General features: G+C 32.1%; 2 protein-coding genes across 2 annotated transcripts; both read left to right on the top strand.

Annotated features, from left to right (window-relative positions):
- Window positions 1–2103: 2103 nt before the first annotated feature.
- LOC143066495 (uncharacterized) lies at window positions 2104–5981 on the top strand. Its single transcript, XM_076239408.1, has 4 exons — window positions 2104–2148; window positions 2295–2397; window positions 3376–3566; window positions 5857–5981. Exons 2-4 carry the CDS (start codon window positions 2295–2297, stop codon window positions 5869–5871), a joined length of 309 nt encoding a protein of 102 aa, XP_076095523.1. The 5' UTR covers window positions 2104–2148; the 3' UTR covers window positions 5872–5981.
- Window positions 5982–14289: 8308 nt separating this feature from the next.
- On the top strand, window positions 14290–17350 carry LOC143066496 (uncharacterized). Its single transcript, XM_076239409.1, has 4 exons — window positions 14290–14489; window positions 14712–14784; window positions 16204–16608; window positions 17164–17350. Exons 3-4 carry the CDS (start codon window positions 16254–16256, stop codon window positions 17172–17174), a joined length of 366 nt encoding a protein of 121 aa, XP_076095524.1. The 5' UTR covers window positions 14290–14489; window positions 14712–14784; window positions 16204–16253; the 3' UTR covers window positions 17175–17350.
- The last annotated feature ends 1295 nt before the right edge of the window (window positions 17351–18645 follow it).

Raw genomic sequence — 18645 nt, forward strand, 5'->3', positions numbered from 1 at the left:
AACATTAATTTAGTCAACTCACTTAGTTGAAATTAAAGACCTGGCGAATTTTAGCCTTTTGCAATGGATGTGATGTATGCTTAAAAAAAATCATGGTTTGTTTGGACATTTTTATAAATCAAGTCTTGTTTTTAAATTATTTGCAAGTAAGTTTTAAGTCATGAACAAATAATCACTCACAGAAAGACGTCAAATCCATCAACAAAAGAAAAAATTTAATAGACGACCGACAACGCACAGAATATCATCTATGTGTTCCGGACCATATGAGTATTTGGACCATACGCATATATCATGACCATAAGGGTATACTAATATGGTCCAACCATACACGTATGGTCCAAACACTCATAAGGTCCGGAACATATTTTATTTGCGATCACAAATGCACGAAGACGTCCATTTCTATGTAAATTGGGTCGATTTTTTTATAAAGACAAGATGAATGCGTTTCTGCATGTTGCCAAGTGTTTTTCACAAGTATAGAAGCAGTATAGCAGAACGGTTTAAGTTTCCTATATACACCAAATGATACATTTTGCCAATACAATAACGTAAATGCATGCAAATTTCACAAGGTTTAATCCAAAAAGCTTTCTTACTATCCAATAACTTTCAAGTACGAAAAAGACAGCCTGAGGGCAGAAGTATATTTTGTCTTTATGTTTCGTATTTGCACAACTTTTGAAAGTGGATTATGCATTCGTTCTAAAATAAAATTAGACCAGATAAAAGTTAAAAGATTACATAACTCGACAATCGCAATTGTTAAATCCGAAAAAGATAATCAATCAATACATGCATTCAGTAAGTCATTCTTTTTTCTGAAAGAACATGGCTTTGCGATATCTTATTATGAAAATTGATTGTCGAAACATAACAAAAACACAAGTAAAGGACGTTTAATTAATCAATATAAATCAAAACACAAATTCCTGATTAGTATTTCGAATTTTTTTATATAGGCGTTGAGAACCTTTGGTGACCCCACGGTTTAAATGTTTATATTAAGGACGTCGTGAGCAATGGGCGTTATAGACGAACGTTCACCTAATCTGTCCCAGTCAATGGGATATTAAAGTGCGCCAATCAATGTCCATAGCCACACTGTTATGAATTCGATACTATGTTGTTAATCAGATAAGCTGAAGTAACACTGCAAGTCTTCAGAAATGTTGTAAAAATTATGAGATGCACAAGTATCGTTACGATGTAACAATATTGAGCCCGATGTTTATGGTTAGAGAACATTTCCAAAACTGAAAATAAACTATTTTTTAATTAGTATATAAAACAGAATAATAAAGAAATAAATGTAAGTACGGATTAAGCAATTATTTTCGAATGTTAAGATAATCTGCTAAAGTCCATTATCGGATATAGTAGAAACATATATTTTTAACAAAAAGATAATTGTGTGGGAATATTTGAGCTAATAATGCCAATTAAAACATATGATAATAAAAAGTTAGAAAAATGAGACAGTAACCCAACGACATACAAAAAACACATCTTCAGGGCAATTTACATTATTTATCAATGCAAAGAGTCAAGCTCAAAATAGTTTCGAATACATTTTATAGTAACACGCACTGATCTGCCATCAACACTCTAAGTAATCCTAAACATTAAGATATGGTGTTCGTATGCCTATGTTCCTCCCGTGGAACAGGTACCTGACAATAGAGCAGGTTTGAAAACTACAAGTTTTTTATCTCGTGTTTATTTTTTAGATCTATAACGCTAATCTCTTGTTAGTCAATGAGTACTATGATTCATATTATATAATTTTATGTTTTCATGCTACTGAAAATTGTTTATTACTATGATTTGATAATTCAGAAGCCAAGCTTATAAGTTATTAAAATGTTTTAATAATTCAGAAGCCAAACTTATAAATTATCAAAACATTTTAATAATTACGATATCAGTCGTAGTTAGCTAATTAGAAAAAAAAGTAAAATCACAAAATATTGAACTCCGAGGAAAATTCAAAACGGAAAGACCCTAATCAAATGGCAACATCAAAAGCTGAAACACATCAAATAGAATGCGCAATTGTTTTGCTGTTTATTGTCTGACTATAAAAAGGATTTATTCTGTAGTTTCCACAAAGTTATTCCTGCACTGTGTACTTGAAGCGTAAAGGTTTGAATCTGTTTATAAAGATAATGATAAATTTGTGTATCTACTTCATTTTGTAGTAGTTTCAGTAGCAATTTTTTTAATTCATCTAATTGAGTAACTTTTTTTAATTATTATTTTGCAAACAACTGTATCATTTTCTTTTTCAGATGCAATTATTCGGGCGGCAGAAAATAATTGTGTATTTATTGGGACTTTTGTGTGCATGTGTGTATGGATTAAAAATGGACTGGACCAGATTTCCAGATTATGGTGAGTCGCATACAATTTCTAGCCTGATCTTTTAGGCACAATGGGTCGGGTATAGTTTGGTGTGGTTTAAAAAAAAAACATAATTGTATGACACATTGTTTTTATACAGGTCACTACAAAAAAAGTAAATTACTTACTTTCTTATACCTACGTGAATGGGAATAGTAATTTAAAAAAAATTCTTGTTGAACCGAACACATCCGATATATTTTGAAAATTAATTCTTTTTTCTTCTGGTTTAAAAACAAAAATTGGATTTTCTGTATATTCTTGGTGTATGGACTCTTACTTATTGCGTGAAATTCTGTTTGTTCATCAAAATATTATTTCAATAACTTCAATGACTTTTTTCTTATTCGTTTCCCTAGAACACCATTATCATATACTAGTATTTGACACTTTCTTAACTACTTTTTGGAATTTTGGATCCTCAATGGTCTTCAACTTTGTACTTGTTTGGCTTTATAACTATTTTGATATGAGCGTGACTGATGTAGACGAAACGCGCGTCTGACGTACTTAAATATAATCCTGGTACTTTTGATAACTATTCATAACATTTTAACAGTAGTAAGATTCTCACTGCCTCGAGTAAAATTAGTTTCGTATTGTATTTTCCTTCTTTTTATGGCTGTCATCATAAAAATTTTGCTCACCATGCATTGATTTTTCTTTGTTTCCCTTAAGCATTCTAATGTATGTTCCTCAAGAAAACCCCGTTCGAAAGCAGTACGTTTGGCATATTTTATTATAACCTACAAACATTTTGTTTTTACAAATTTGATTTTTCGTCATAAAAAGGAGATTTTTTTTTAAATATGAACGAGCTTTTATTCTTCACAAAACACAGATTTATATAGAAATGTTACCAGCGGAAAGTTAATTGATAGAAAAAAAAGATAATGTATTTTAGCATGATAAAAAGTAATATTATGACAATAAAGCACATTTTAACACAAGATATCATTTTTCAATTAGAAAATTGGAGTAAAAATGGCAAAAGGGGAATGAGTGGACATGGCGGAAATGGTGGATATCTTAAAGACATGATGGATCCTGGATTTTATCCATCTGGATTTGAAGGATGGGACAATCCCGGCACAGGTTTAGGAATGGGGATGCAAGGTTTAGGAGGTTATCCAAAATTTGGAAACAACGGATTTAAAAAGGTTTGTTATATTTCATCATTATTTACATGTTAATCATTAACTAAAAAAAATACTATTAGTCAAATAGATAGTACATAAATCAGGGGGGAATCTAGGATTTTTGAAAGGGGGCGAAGTTTTCAAAATTTTAGCGAGCGTAGCGAGGCGAAAATTTTTGGGACCTTTTTTAGACTTAAAAAAACATAAAATAAGTGTAAAATGCACTTTTTAAACGGTTACTGACGTGGGGCATGTATTTTTTTTTATAGTTGCTGTTAAGTGTAAGGGTAGGACATTTTTTATGCTTTATTCTCCCTATTAATCATAAAACGATAGTATGGATTCAAAGCTATGTACTGATATATTTGATGTGAGCCTTTTCAGTGAAAAATAGACAGGGAAAATTCTCGTTTGTTGTATGTTAAGTGAGCATAACCTCGTTAGATTTCTTGTTATAAAAAAGATATACGCCGGGCTATTCAAAGAACTTTACAATACGACCGACACGAGTTAAAACAGACGAACACGCAATTTTATTCAAATGTTTGGTTGTTATGTTTCACCAAACAAGATGAAGAGAAGTGAGGGTTTTTAAATCAACAAAAGGCTACGAATGGGTCTGAAGTGACAACGAATTTATGAACGACGGTCGATAAATGGAGACAGAAAGACCACACCCAGCAGTCAGGTTGCAGTCTGGTCTTGAGGGAAAAAAAACAATATATCAGTTCGGCGAAACAGCAGAACTGCAAACTTCCCCCCTCCCCCCAAAAAAAAAAATACGCCAGTTTTTTATTCATCATGTTCATTTAATGCTAAATTATTCTGTTGGAAATTTTCAGTTCTTATAGCAAAAAAGTGAATAGTATTGTTTTTAATCAAGATACGGCCAGAATTTTTGTTCAAGGCAAAAATCAGAGTCAGATTTTTTTCACTCATAGTATGAAATTCAAAACAGTGTAGCTGTGGCCATTGATTGACCCATCAAAATCATCCATTGACTGGGACAATTTACGTGAACGTTTGTCTGTAACAACCACTGTTCATGACGTACCTACGATAGACATTTAAACTGTGGGGTCAACAAAGGTTTCTTAACGCCTTTAATTATACAATAATTCGAAAAAATAATCAGGAATAACCTTTGTGTTTTGATTTATATAATTGATATAAATCAAAATATCGTGTTATTTCTGATTAATTTTTCGAATTACTTTATTTAGGTGTTGAGAACCTTTGGTGACCCCATAGTTTAAGTGTCTTTAAAAAGTACATAGTGAGCATTGGTCGTTGCATACAAACGTTCACCTAAATTGTCCCAGTCAATGAATGATTTTAATGTGTCAATCAATGGCCACAGCTACACTGTTTTGAATTTCATACTATATCTCATACTTCCCCCTCAAATCAAATGGTCGTACCTTAGACTTAAAATATATCTAGAGCTTATACTGAGTGGGGATCATTATTCAGCTACATGTATGTTATTTTAGACCATGTGAAAACTTTCGAGTCAACCGAGTAAGATACAACGAGAGTTAATTAACTTATGTTCTTTAGAATAGAATGGGGTGTTTGGGGTTAAACATGCTCAATCCTGTGTTGCTTTGAAGGTGTCATGATTGTCAGTCTCAGCGTAAGCAATGTGTTACTGTATTTTGAATTTCAAAATGACTGAGTGACATTTTTTCGACGCACTCGTCAACTCCAGCACGGCTAAACACATGACTTTGACATGATAAGTAAATACCATCGAAAAAATATCTTAATAAGTAAAGATTTGTCGCATAAAAATTAAAGACACGGGAAATGGCAAAGTTCACGAAGTCTAGTCTGATTAATCATTTTACAAAAAAAAAGGGGGGGCGGCGTCATCATTTAGGGTTAGTCTGTGGTTTGATTGTTTTTTTTTAGATATCAATACTTTTGTCAACTTTCCTTTAATTAAACGTGAACAGATGGGTTTTTTTTATGTTCAAAAGACCGCATCTATGCAGAGCATAATTAGTTGTGTTTTTTCTCTTATTTCTTAATGAAAATCTATTCCATGTTTTTTTGCAGTTATCATCTAGATTCAATATCGGATTAACATTTAAAGCTTGTTCAAAACTTTATGGAATTCTATGAAGTTTAATAAAAAATAATTATTTATGAAATAGCATTTCGTCTGAATAAAAATTTTAGAGTATATTTTTACTGTTTTGGATTAATTTTTAAAACAATGGATTATGATGAAAATAGTTCATAGAATTCTTACAATAGTTCTACAGAGTCCATCTTATTTTTATATTCTCCTTTTGGTAAATTGTAGAAAGCTGTTAAATGAAACACGAGAAAGGATGAAGAGACAACGGGCTGACGACAACATAGGATTCTGGAAAAAACTCAATTATTTATGTTTATTCTATATAATAAATATTTTGCTCTCATTTCAAACATTAGTTAGTAAATAATTGTAAACAAAGTAAATGGTTTCACAATTTTTGCAGATCCCCATGAAAGACTAAATGCCATGACGCCATTATAAAGTAGAAAAACGAGAATAAAATTACATCCTGCTTATACATAGGGAAATATTCAATGCTTTCCTGCATTACCACCAATCCCCCTTTTCCGCTTAATTCAAATAAAAAAAAACATTACAATGACATTAGAATGAAATTCAAAACAGTGTGGCTGTGACCATTGATTGACACATTAAATTCATCCATTGACTGGGACAATTTACGTGAACGTTTGTCTGTAACGACCACTGTTTACGACGTACCTACGATAGACATTTAAACAGTGGGGTCACCAAAGGTTTCTTAACGCCTTTAATTATAAAATAATTCGAAAAATTAATCAGGAATAACCTTTATGTTTTGATTTATATAATTGATATAAATCAAAACATCGTGTTATTTCTGATTAATTTTTCGAATTACTTTATTAAGGTGTTGAGAACCTTTGGTGACTCCATAGTTTAAGTGTCTTTAACAAGTACATAATGAGCAGTGATCGTTACATACAAACGTTCACCTAAATTGTCCCAGTCAATGGATGAATTTAATATGTCAATCAATGGCCACAGCCACACTGTTTTGAATTTCATTCTATATAAATAAAAAAGATCTAAGTAAGTAAGTTCCATAGTAAGATAATGGTTTAAAAGATGTCTTCTCTTTTTATAAAAATAGCAAAGTCTATGTTTTGCTAGGGGTAATCCAAACATTTCTTTTCATCAAAATAGAATTAGAGGTGCAAAATGCTATACGATACCGATGATGTTTAAAAGTTCAAACATAAAAGAAACACAGTCTCAATGTAAGGAAGAGTTGCAAGCACAACGTTCGACGAACGAACGATAGAAGGAACAAACAAACTGACTTTAAAACACAACGCCCACTGGACACAATCTCTTCAGTAAGCAGAGTATTATACGAAAGTTGAAAAGGGTGCATATATTTTATTAGTGGCCGCTGTTGATAAACTATCTATTAATAGCACACATGTTATTTTTACAATATTGCATGATAGATGTTGCTTTTGTATTTACAAATATTAGATTTGTTGATTAATAATACTGACACATGACATAATTTGTAGAACTGTTAATAGTCTCACGGTAAATAAAGGCAACAGTAGTATACCCGCAGTTCGAAAGTCATAAATCGATTGAGAGAAAACAATTTAGGGCTACAAATTAAAACCAAAGGAAACACATCAACAGCATAAACAAGGATATGCCATCTTGGTTCTTATAATTTGATCGTGTGTTAAAGAAAAAACGAAAAACAAAACAAAACAAAACAAAAAAGGCTGCAAATGATATGTTCAGAACCGATAGAAATTAGTTGAAGGTAGAAACCAGGTTGTGATTTAACATCTTGGCCCAGAGGCAAAATAAAATAAAGGGCCATTGTTATGAGGTCACTTGAAAAGACAACGTAAACAAAGTCATACTTTAAAATCAAATGCCAAGACATAAAGTTTGTGATAACTACAATTTGTAGAATACAGATTAGGTATACATGTATATTGATATTGTCAGATTTATAAATTCATTGTTTACAAAACTTTTGAATTTTTGAAATACTAAGGTTTTTCTGCCTCAGGAATTGATTACCTTAGCTGTATTTGGTTTTTTTTGGAGGGGGGGAGGAATTTGGGTTCTCAATGGTCTTCAACTTCGTACTTTTTTTTTGTTTTAAGCGTCACTGTTGAGTCTTTTGTAGAAGAAATGTGCGTCCGGCGTAAATACAAAATTCAATCCTGGTATCTATACTGAGTTTATTTACAACCACTGGGTCGATGCCACTGCTGGTGGAGTTTTACTTCCCTGAGGGTATCACCAGCTCAGTAGTCAGCACTTCTGTGCTCACATGAATTATCATTGATATGGTCATATTTATAAATTAAGTGTTTACAAAATATTTAACCTTTTTAACTTTTTTGGTTTCGAGCGTCACTTGTGAATCTTTTGTAGACGAAACGCGCGTCTGGTGTCAACTCAAAATTTAATCCTGGTATCTTTGATGTGTTTATCTAAGCAATGACTGCACGTTTCGATATATGCGGGAAAGAAATTTATTAACACATTATGGCCTTTGTCCCTTTAGCACCTCATTTGGAAATGCTTTACAATCAAAATATTATATTTTGGGACATAGATTCATTTATAATAGAACAGTGAAACAGTAGTATACCGCTGTTCTATAGTCATTAATTGATATAGACAAAACAAATCCGGGTTACAAACTAAAACTGATGGAAATACATTAAACATAACAGGAAAACAATGAAACAACAGAAACACTGAAGTGCAACAAAAAACCAAACGACAATACAAGGCACACAGAAACGATCTATGAGAAAACAACATTTTCTTTGCTACAGGACATTGTAAGAAAAATGGTGGGTTGATCCTGGCTTTTTGCCTTGCCAAACCTCGCACTTTTATGGCAATGTTAAACATAACAATAACGTGACAACATTACATGACAGGACTACAAATAAATGGAAGAACATTTAGGACAGAAATACACAAATAAATAAAACAATAGAACATTTCGACATGCTAATATTTATCAGGTACCAGGCTTATAATTTAATACGCCAGACGCGTATTTCGTTTACATAAGATTCATAAGTGACGCTCATGTATCTTTGAAGAAAGCCAAACAAAGTTGATGACCAAAAATTAATGACCAAGAAGTAATAAATGAAGAAAGCCAAACAAAGTTGATGACCAAAAATTAATGACCAAGAAGTAATAAATGAAGAAAGCCAAACAAAGTTGATGACCAAAAAAGTTGTGGCAAATAAAGCTAAGGTTATCTGTCTAATATAAGAAAATCCTTAGTATTTAGACACATTTATACTTTTACAAACAGCAAACTTATAAAAATGAACGTATAATAGATATACATGTCAATACCAAAGACCGTACCTAACCACAGAATAAAAACGAACACGTAAAACAACCTAGGTCAGCACACAAAAACAGTACAAAAGAACCACGCATTGTCTTTCATTCGTCTTTCTATTGAACACCATACTAAGCGTAACACAGAAAAACAAGAAAATAAGTGTAATCATTCGAAAACCAAACACAAACATTACGGATTTTAGAATTAAGGGAGGGGACTTCAACAAAAAAAATTATTCTTTCCCAAATATTCAGTGTACAAAATAAGTGCTCAAAACACAAAATTCAAATTTGTGGTAAAAAAGCATTAGAGTACTAAATGCTTGATTTTGTGCACACATTCTATACTCCAAGTACTGAGTAAAGTGTAATAACCGTAGGTCTAGTAAATTGCTGCTTCTGATCCTGAGTAGGATAAATAGTGTGTAAGTCTGACACAGAAAAATACGAAAATAAGTGCTATTATAATAGAACAAAAAAAATATGTTGTTTTGAAAAATAGGGGAGGACCAACAAAAACTGTTTAGTCCCAAGTACCTGTGGAAATGATTGCATCGGCTTACACCAAGATCCATTAACTTTTTAAATCCTGTACATATAATGTGCATGGCCTGGCAAAATTAATCCTTTTGTTTTGTTTTCTTTTATATTCAACCTACATGTACTTGCATTCAGATAAAGACATGTGAAAGAAACTGATCAATAAATTTGGTTGGTATAGACAACTAAATACATGGCAGGTCTATTTGTACACTATTTATACACTGATAGGTATCCACTTCTGATACATGGCAGGTCTATTTATACACTATTTATACACTGACAGGCATCCACTTCTAATACATGGCAGGTCTATTTATACACTATTTATACACTGACAGGTATCCACTTCTAATACATGGCAGGTCTATTTATACACTATTTATACACTGACAGGCATCCACTTCTAATACATGGCAGGTCTATTTATACACTATTTATACACTGACAGGCATCCACTTCTAATACATGGCAGGTCTATTTGTACACTATTTATACACTGACAGACATCCACTTCTAATACATGGCAGGTCTATTTGTACACTATTTATACACTGATAGGTATCCACTTCTAATACATGGCAGGTCTATTTGTACACTATTTATACACTGATAGGTATCCACTTCTAATACATGACAGGTGTATTTATACACTATTTATACACTGACAGGTATCCACTTCTAATACATGGCAGGTCTATTTATACACTATTTATACACTGACAGGCATCCACTTCTAATACATGGCAGGTCTATTTATACACTATTTATACACTGACAGGCATCCACTTCTAATACATGGCAGGTCTATTTGTACACTATTTATACACTGACAGACATCCACTTCTAATACATGGCAGGTCTATTTGTACACTATTTATACACTGACAGGCATCCACTTCTAATACATGGCAGGTCTATTTGTACACTATTTATACACTGACAGGCATCCACTTCTAACACATGGCAGGTCTATCTGTACACTATTTATACACTGACAGGCATCCACTTTTATGGTTAGTATAGACAACTAAATACATGACAGGTCTATTTATACACTATTTATACACTGACAGGTATCCACTTCTAATACATGGCAGGTCTATTTATACACTATTTATACACTGACAGGCATCCACTTCTAATACATGGCAGGTCTATTTATACACTATTTATACACTGACAGGCATCCACTTCTAATACATGGCAGGTCTATTTGTACACTATTTATACACTGACAGACATCCACTTCTAATACATGGCAGGTCTATTTGTACACTATTTATACACTGACAGGCATCCACTTCTAATACATGGCAGGTCTATTTGTACACTATTTATACACTGACAGGCATCCACTTCTAACACATGGCAGGTCTATCTGTACACTATTTATACACTGACAGGCATCCACTTTTATGGTTAGTATAGACAACTAAATACATGGCAGGTCTATTTGTACACTATTTATACACTGACAGGCATCCACTTTTAATACATGACAGGTCTATTTGTACACTATCTATACACTGACAGACATCCACTTTTAATACATGACAGGTCTATTTGTACACTATTTATACACTGACAGGTCTATTTATACACTATTTATACACTGACAGGCATCCACTTTTAATACATGACAGGTCTATTTATACACTATTTATACACTGACAGGCATCCACTTTTAATACATGACAGGTCTATTTGTACACTATTTATACACTGACAGGTCTATTTATACACTATTTATACACTGACAGGCATCCACTTTTAATACATGACAGGTCTATTTGTACACTATTTATACACTGACAGACATCCACTTTTAATACATGACAGGTCTATTTATACACTATTTATACACTGACAGGCATCCACTTCTAATACATGGCAGGTCTATTTGTACACTATTTACACACTATTTGTACACTATTTATACACTGACAGACATCCACTTTTACTTCTCTTTTCATCAGAAATATTTGTGTACTTGATCTTCTTTTGAAAATTATTCCTAAAAATATACTGTATAGGGTTGGTTATTTTTGTCGTTATTTGCTGTCTTATTGAAGTATACTCATTTTTGTTCGAAAACCAAATGCAGTAATTTGCTTGGTTAATTATTGAGTCAAAGTACGATAAATCGTACTCAATATTTTGATGGAAGAACGATTATCTGCCTTATTGAAAATGATTTGTATTCTACTGTCTCCTAATATTATGATGGGAATGGTCTGGAAGATGTGGACCAAAAGGACTTTTTTAAAATTTATTCATACAAACTGGCAAATATAAACGTAAAACCTTTCAAAATAGTTTTAAGTGAAGGTCATAAACCAACAAAGATATGTAGACGATGATTTCTGATTCTCTGTTTGAAGTTTCTATGGTTTATTTTTTCTGCATCCAACGCTTCTTTAATTCGTTACTAAAATGTAGTAATAGGATTATATTCAAATGTTCCCTGCGTATTTGTCATTAACTTACTGGAATATATTGAAAACGTACCATTTGGACTTTTGGAAATTTTCATTTGCCGACTCCCTTCTTGATTAAATAATGTGTCCACTTATCACAAACACATTGATCAACGAAACATCTCGTCTTCCAAATCGGAAGATATTGACATGTCGATTTTACATATACATGTATACCTATCATGATGATACGATACAGCATAAACATAAGACTTTATTTATTTAAAAAGGCGACATTTGTAAAGCGTCAGTTAGTGGCCGCAATTTAAGGGTGAGTTAAAAAAACTGAGTAACACTTGTAGACAAATCTCTGTTTCGGCTTTCAATGCTATTTGACGAACGTTAAGTTTTTTACTTTTTTGTCCTTTTCCAAGATTAAAAACAAAACTATATATTTGGCCTATTTTAACATTGTTCATTTGCCTTTGAGTAGTATGATTTATTGATTTATTGATCAGCAAGTGTTTATGCAAAGAAATATTTCGAATTCAGTTGATATAGACAAAGCATCAATTGTATTTGATCTGTTTATTCATGTTTTGTATTATATGTCTCAAGGCGTCGTCTTACTTAAGTTTCATTTTTGTAACTTATCAACCAGCAATAAGTGCTAAAGCTTGTTTCAATATTGCAGATACTGACACTTACAAGTTAACTGTATTTTATCTAGAATTACTATAATTGGTTATCAAAGGAACCAGGATTATAATTTTATACGCCAGACTTGCGTTTCGTTTTCATTAGACTCATCAGTGACTGTCATTTCAAAATAGTTATAAAGCCAAATAAGTACAACGTAGAAGAGCATTAGGGACACAACACCCCAAAAAAGATGTGCCAAATACGGCTAAGGTAAAAGAGGGATGAAAGATACCAAAGGGACAGTCAAACTCATAAATCGAAAATAAACTGACAACGCCATGGCTAAAAATGAAAAAGACAAACAATAGTACACATGACCCAACATAGAAAACTAAAGAATAAACAACACGAACCCCACCAAAAACTAGGGGTGATTTCAGGTGCTCCGGAAGGGTAAGCAGATCCTGCTCCACATGTGGCACCCGTCGTGTTGCTTATGTGATAACAAATCCAGTAAATAGTTTAATTCGATAGGTCACATTCATGAAAGAGAAGGGGATTGTAATTTTTAGTGTAATTCGGCCAGTTTCCACTCATTTCATTTCATAGTATCATCAAGTAACTACTTTTGGTCTACATAATCGTAATATTTAGTACATCGCTGACCAACAAAGAACGATTGACCTTCATTTTAATTTCTTGTTTCACTAATTCACATAAAGTTTCGACACTGATTTTTTTTAAGGAAGTCCGAATTTATAAGATCAGTTGTTAATTGAAGAGAGCCATTGTTAGTTTGATACATTTAATTTGACTTTTATATTTTTACACATATACGTATCATTCGCCCAGATCAGAATTGTTTTGTTTGTTTGTCCAAATTTGTAAATGTATGATACAAATGTGACAATCAAAATTAACATGTTGAAAAAAAAAACAAAGGAAAAATACGAAAAGGCGGACAATAGTCATAAACAGATGGAACATTTTTATGCGCCACCTACGATAGTAGAGGGGCATAATGTTTTCTGGTCTGTGCTTCCGTCCGTTCGTCCGTTCGTCCGTCCGTGCGTCCGTTCGCTTCAGGTTAAAGTTTTTGGTCAAGGTAGTTTTTGATGAAGTTAAAGTTACATCAACTTGAAACTTAGTACACATGTTCCCTATGATATGATCTTTCTAATTGTAATTCCAAGTTAAAGTTTTGACCCCAATTTCACGGTCCACTGAACATAGAAAATGATAGTGCGATTGGGGCATCCGTGTACTATGAACACATTCTTGTTAGTTATGTTTTGCTTAAAACAAAGAAAAATTTGCAGGTTCACATTTTTATGTTTGTTATCCATTCAGTGCTGGTATATATTAACACAGTAGGAGGGATATATTCACTCAATATAACCAACATAAATGTTAATAGTAACGATAGTGTTGAGAAGTATAGTAATTTGCGTTGACAACATTTCCGATTGATATCTTTGATAACTACTTTTTTAAACTAAGAACAAGAGCAAAGATAATTGTCAAAATGCAATTGTTTAAATGAAAATAAAGAACTGTCCGTTTTAAAAGGTTTCCCTCCATATATGACCAAGTCATTGTATAAAATGTTTTAGAGACATTTATGTTGTAATTAAACACGTAAGGTGTCAATGTCACAAGAAACAATTCGTAGGGTTTATTACGTTTTACGTTTCCGACCACCATATACGTAACCACAATTTCCCGTACCTTTATAGTTTAAGACTACTAGAACAAAAGACCATATTTAATTGCTGCATCCTTATAATTTGTTTTCTGACAACCGAATTATAAATGATGGGTTCTAATGCATTAATACATCGGCTGTGATTGAACGTATATAAAAGAAGAAAGATTCTACCGGACAAATCACAAGTGAATCCAGACCCCTCTTGAATTGCCAAATATCTTAAGGTAAGTAATTTCCTATGTTTTCAATATATATGATGAAACATTTATTTTATCTATTTTTCCTTCTTTTATTGCTTGAAACCATTTTTCAAATCTTTTGTCAGGCTATAGATTTATTTTCAATAATCTGCATTTTTTAAAATTTAGAAGTGCATTTTTTTTTTAAAGTTATGCTTAAACCGAATATATGACCATCATATATAGCTATTCATTTTCGAATTTTAGATACAGACGAAAATGTTGAGTTCGGTTGTAGTCGCTACCCTCTTTGCCTGTGTCTCTGCTACATTCTACAAAGGTAAATTAAAAACTACATGGTTTGTCAAAATCATAATTTCATGAAAAATATTGATTTGTGGGTTAAAACATTTCATATTTGAAGTACATACAGTAAATATTCCTCAATTGTAAACAAGAATGATATAACTGTTTGCTTTATATCTAGATGGAGTATTACACTTTATCAGGAGTACAAAATAATCAGAAAATGGCAATCAGTTATTATATTTTTGTTTTGTTAAAATCTGAGACAATTTTAGCAGTAAAAAGAGGTTGTGCCTATTTCTCCTACCTCTGTGTCAATCACATTTAAATGCAAAAACTTGTCTAAACATAATAAAAATTTGAATGTTAAACAGTTTATAAAAGGAGTAGGTTCAGTAAGACCTCTTTTTGGCCCCAAAATATAGCAGTATTACAAAATTGTTAAAATGTTAACTTTTAGTTATTTATTGGAAAGTAGAATGCCTCTGCTACATAAATATGGGCTGTTTTTTTTACAATACAATGTTCATATATCGGGTACAAACATCATTAAGTCATGCTAAATAACTGAATTTTTCAAAATGTTAGCTTTTTAGTTAAATTTTAGACGGTTTCCGTCTTAAATGAAAGTGGCCGCATTTGTGTTCATTCTTAATATTGAAATGCAAGTTGCATTTGATGATTATACAAAACATATATAAAGGTTGAGGATGAACACGGATGCGGCCACTTACACTTTTGACAAAAACCATCCGAAAAGTGACAATTTTTGGCATATTTGATAGATTTTTCATATCTAGTTAAAATCTTTCACATAAACTAATTGAATCAACTGAAATAAACACTTAAGTGCTTAAAAAGTGTCTAAAATCTCTCGTCATATGGAATTGAAATTTGAGGCCAAAATCGGCCGTTACCGGACCTACTCCTTTACTTATTTTTTACTAAATCCTTTTTTCGCATTTCTAAAAAGAAAAAAATATCATCAGCGCTACATATTGCTATGTAAGACAATCATGAAACAACTTTGAATAATACAAATTCACATGTTTTCTTTATAAGTTGTACTTCATAGTTTTGACAGGACTTTATATGATTTTCATATATGATTGCCAATATCTATTACAGTTGAAAGTAATAACTTGTGTTTGAACCTCTGTAATGAATGATACTGTGATTTTTTTTTGGTAGAAAAAGAAAGATTTTTTTTAAATGATGTGAACAAAATTCTGGGAAAATTTAACATACCAACCTTTATGCTTTATGCACACCGGATGTTCATATGATTTGTGTTTGAGGTTTCGATGCTTTCACCTACCCTCTCCCTTAACGAATGTCCTGTTTCTACATTTTTTCGTGCAACCTAGTTCTCCATAATATAACACAAATTAGTTTTAAATATATGTAAATATACACACTTTAAAACATTTATAACGATTACTTAAAATTGTAGGAAATTTTGAACCTCAGTCTGGATATCAGAGATTTGGAGGATAGGGACCAATGAACTCCAACTTTGGCATGATAGGATATAAAAATCAGTATGACATGTTCAATGGTGGATATCTAAATGGCGGAGCTGGTGGCTTCCAGAACCGTGGGTTAATGGGTGGATATCTGAAAGTTGGAATCGGAGGATATTTCAAAGGTGGAATGGGAGGACAATTTAATGGCGCAAATGGTGGATATCTTAAAGGAATGATGGATTCTGGGGCGTATCCATCTGAATTTGAAGGATGGAACAATCATGGCGCTGGTTTAGGAATGGGGATTCAAGATTTCGGAAGTTATCCAATATTTCGAAACAACGGATTTGGAAATATGGGCGGTGCATATGGTATTAAAGGATTTAAGAAAGGTTTGTTATTCTTAAAAAATTACATGTTTTAAATTCTTGAAAAAACATTAGACAAATAGACTGTACATGATATTAATTAGTTATTTTTATCTGGCAAGTAGAACGAAACATAGATATACTAAATTCCGTCGGCGTCTTTATCATTTAGGGTAAGTAAATGGTTTAATTGTTTTTAAGACATCAATACATCCTTTTATGAAACTTGAACAGAAGCCTTTTCATCATTAAAACACCGTTCTAGCATAATGAGAATTTTTAGGAATTATTCTTATTTTCTAAAGATATTTTCTAGTTATTTTTTTCCTGTTATCATCTAGATACAATATGGAGTTAAAGATTTTTTCTTAACTTAATAGAATTATATGATGTTTTGAAAGAAACTTTTTGTGAATTTGAATTATCATTACATCTGAATAAAAATTTTAAATTATATTTTTTTTATCGTTTTTGAGTAATTTTTAAAGTAATTGACTATGATGAAAACAGTGTATCAAATTCTTAAAACAGTTATATAGAATTCATCTTATTGTTTATTCTTCTTTTTTTAAATTGTAGGAAGCTATTAGGCGAAACACTAATAAGGCAGAAGACACAACGAGGCTGAAGACAACAGAAGATTCTAGAAAAAACTCATATTTATGTTTATTTTTTTATAATAAAATATTTTGATCCCCAAAAATATAATTATAAACTAAGTCTCATGTTCTGCAGATCCGCGTGAAAGACTCAGTGTTACTATTTTACTTTAAATAAAGGCAACAGTATTGTACCGCTGTTCAAAAATCATAAAACGAACTATAATATAACAATAGCCATATTCCTGACTTGGTACATGACATTTTTAAAGGAAAAAATGGTGGGTTGAACCTGGTTTTGTGGCATGCCAAACCTCCCTCTTTTATGACCATGTGAAATATAACTTTAAAATGACAACACAACATTACAGGACTACAATATAAATAAATAGGAGAACACAATTGACAAAGAAACGCACGAATAATAGCTAACAAAAGGCAACAAGTTAACAATTTTAATACGCCAGAAGTGCATTTTGTCCACACATGACTTACTAGTGACGCCCAGATACAAAAGATAAAATAGACAATGATCAGAGATATTTATTTATTCAAAATCCCGCTTCCAAACATGAGAATATTCTAGTTATTAAATGCGGACGAAGGAACACACGCGCTGACTATTAAATACAATGATTCCTTGACACCATCCAGTAAGCAGAGAAGTAAAAAGTCAAGGAGGGGCGAAAGATACCAGAGGGACAGTCAAACTCATAGATCGAAAAGAAACTGACAACGCCATGGATAAAAACAAAAAATACAAACAGACAAATAATAGTACACAAGACGCAACCTAGAAAACTAAAGACTAAGCAACACGAACCTCAACAAAATTTGGGGGTGATCTCAGCAGCTCCGGAAGGTTAAGCAAATTCTGCTCCACATGTGGCACCCGAATTATACGAAGGTTGAAAGGGTTAATATATATTATCAGTGGCCGCTGTTGATAAACAAACAATTGCTAGAAAACAAGTAAGACATGCTATTGTTTGTAGATTTGTGTAAGTTTAAGTACAGAAATAACACCAAAAAAATTAAAAAAAAGAACTTATTCTTTCCCAAATATTTGGAGTTCAAAACTTTTGCTTGAAACACAAAATATTGGAGAACGATAGTCGTATACTTGCGTAAGAAGAACTTATCTCTGTCTGTAAGTCTAATACAGAAATGTATGAAAATAATTATAAATTGGAGAAACTGACAGAACAAAAGTATATATAGATTTTGGAAAAAATTAGGGCAGGCCAACAAAAACTGCCCTGTCTCAAATACCTGTCGGAATGATTACATCGGCTTACATTAAGATCTATTAAATGTAGAAAATCGTTTAGATAAATCATTTGTATGGCATGTCAGAATTAATCTTCTTGTTTTGTTTTCTTTTACATTCAACACACATTTACTTGCATTCAGATAACGACAGATGAAGGAAACTGATCAATAATTTTGGTTGGTAAAGACA

Source organism: Mytilus galloprovincialis, chromosome 3 (assembly GCF_965363235.1).
Source record: "Mytilus galloprovincialis chromosome 3, xbMytGall1.hap1.1, whole genome shotgun sequence".
NCBI classification, from domain to species: domain Eukaryota; kingdom Metazoa; phylum Mollusca; class Bivalvia; order Mytilida; family Mytilidae; genus Mytilus; species Mytilus galloprovincialis.

Coding starts and splice junctions, on each gene's coding strand:
- LOC143066495 (XM_076239408.1), top strand. CDS start 2,295: ATGCAATTATTCGGGCGGCAGAAAATAATTGTGTATTTATTGGGACTT. Junction 2,398..3,375: donor GACCAGATTTCCAGATTATG/GTGAGTCGCATA, acceptor TTTTTCAATTAG/AAAATTGGAGTAAAAATGGC.
- LOC143066496 (XM_076239409.1), top strand. CDS start 16,254: ATGAACTCCAACTTTGGCATGATAGGATATAAAAATCAGTATGACATG.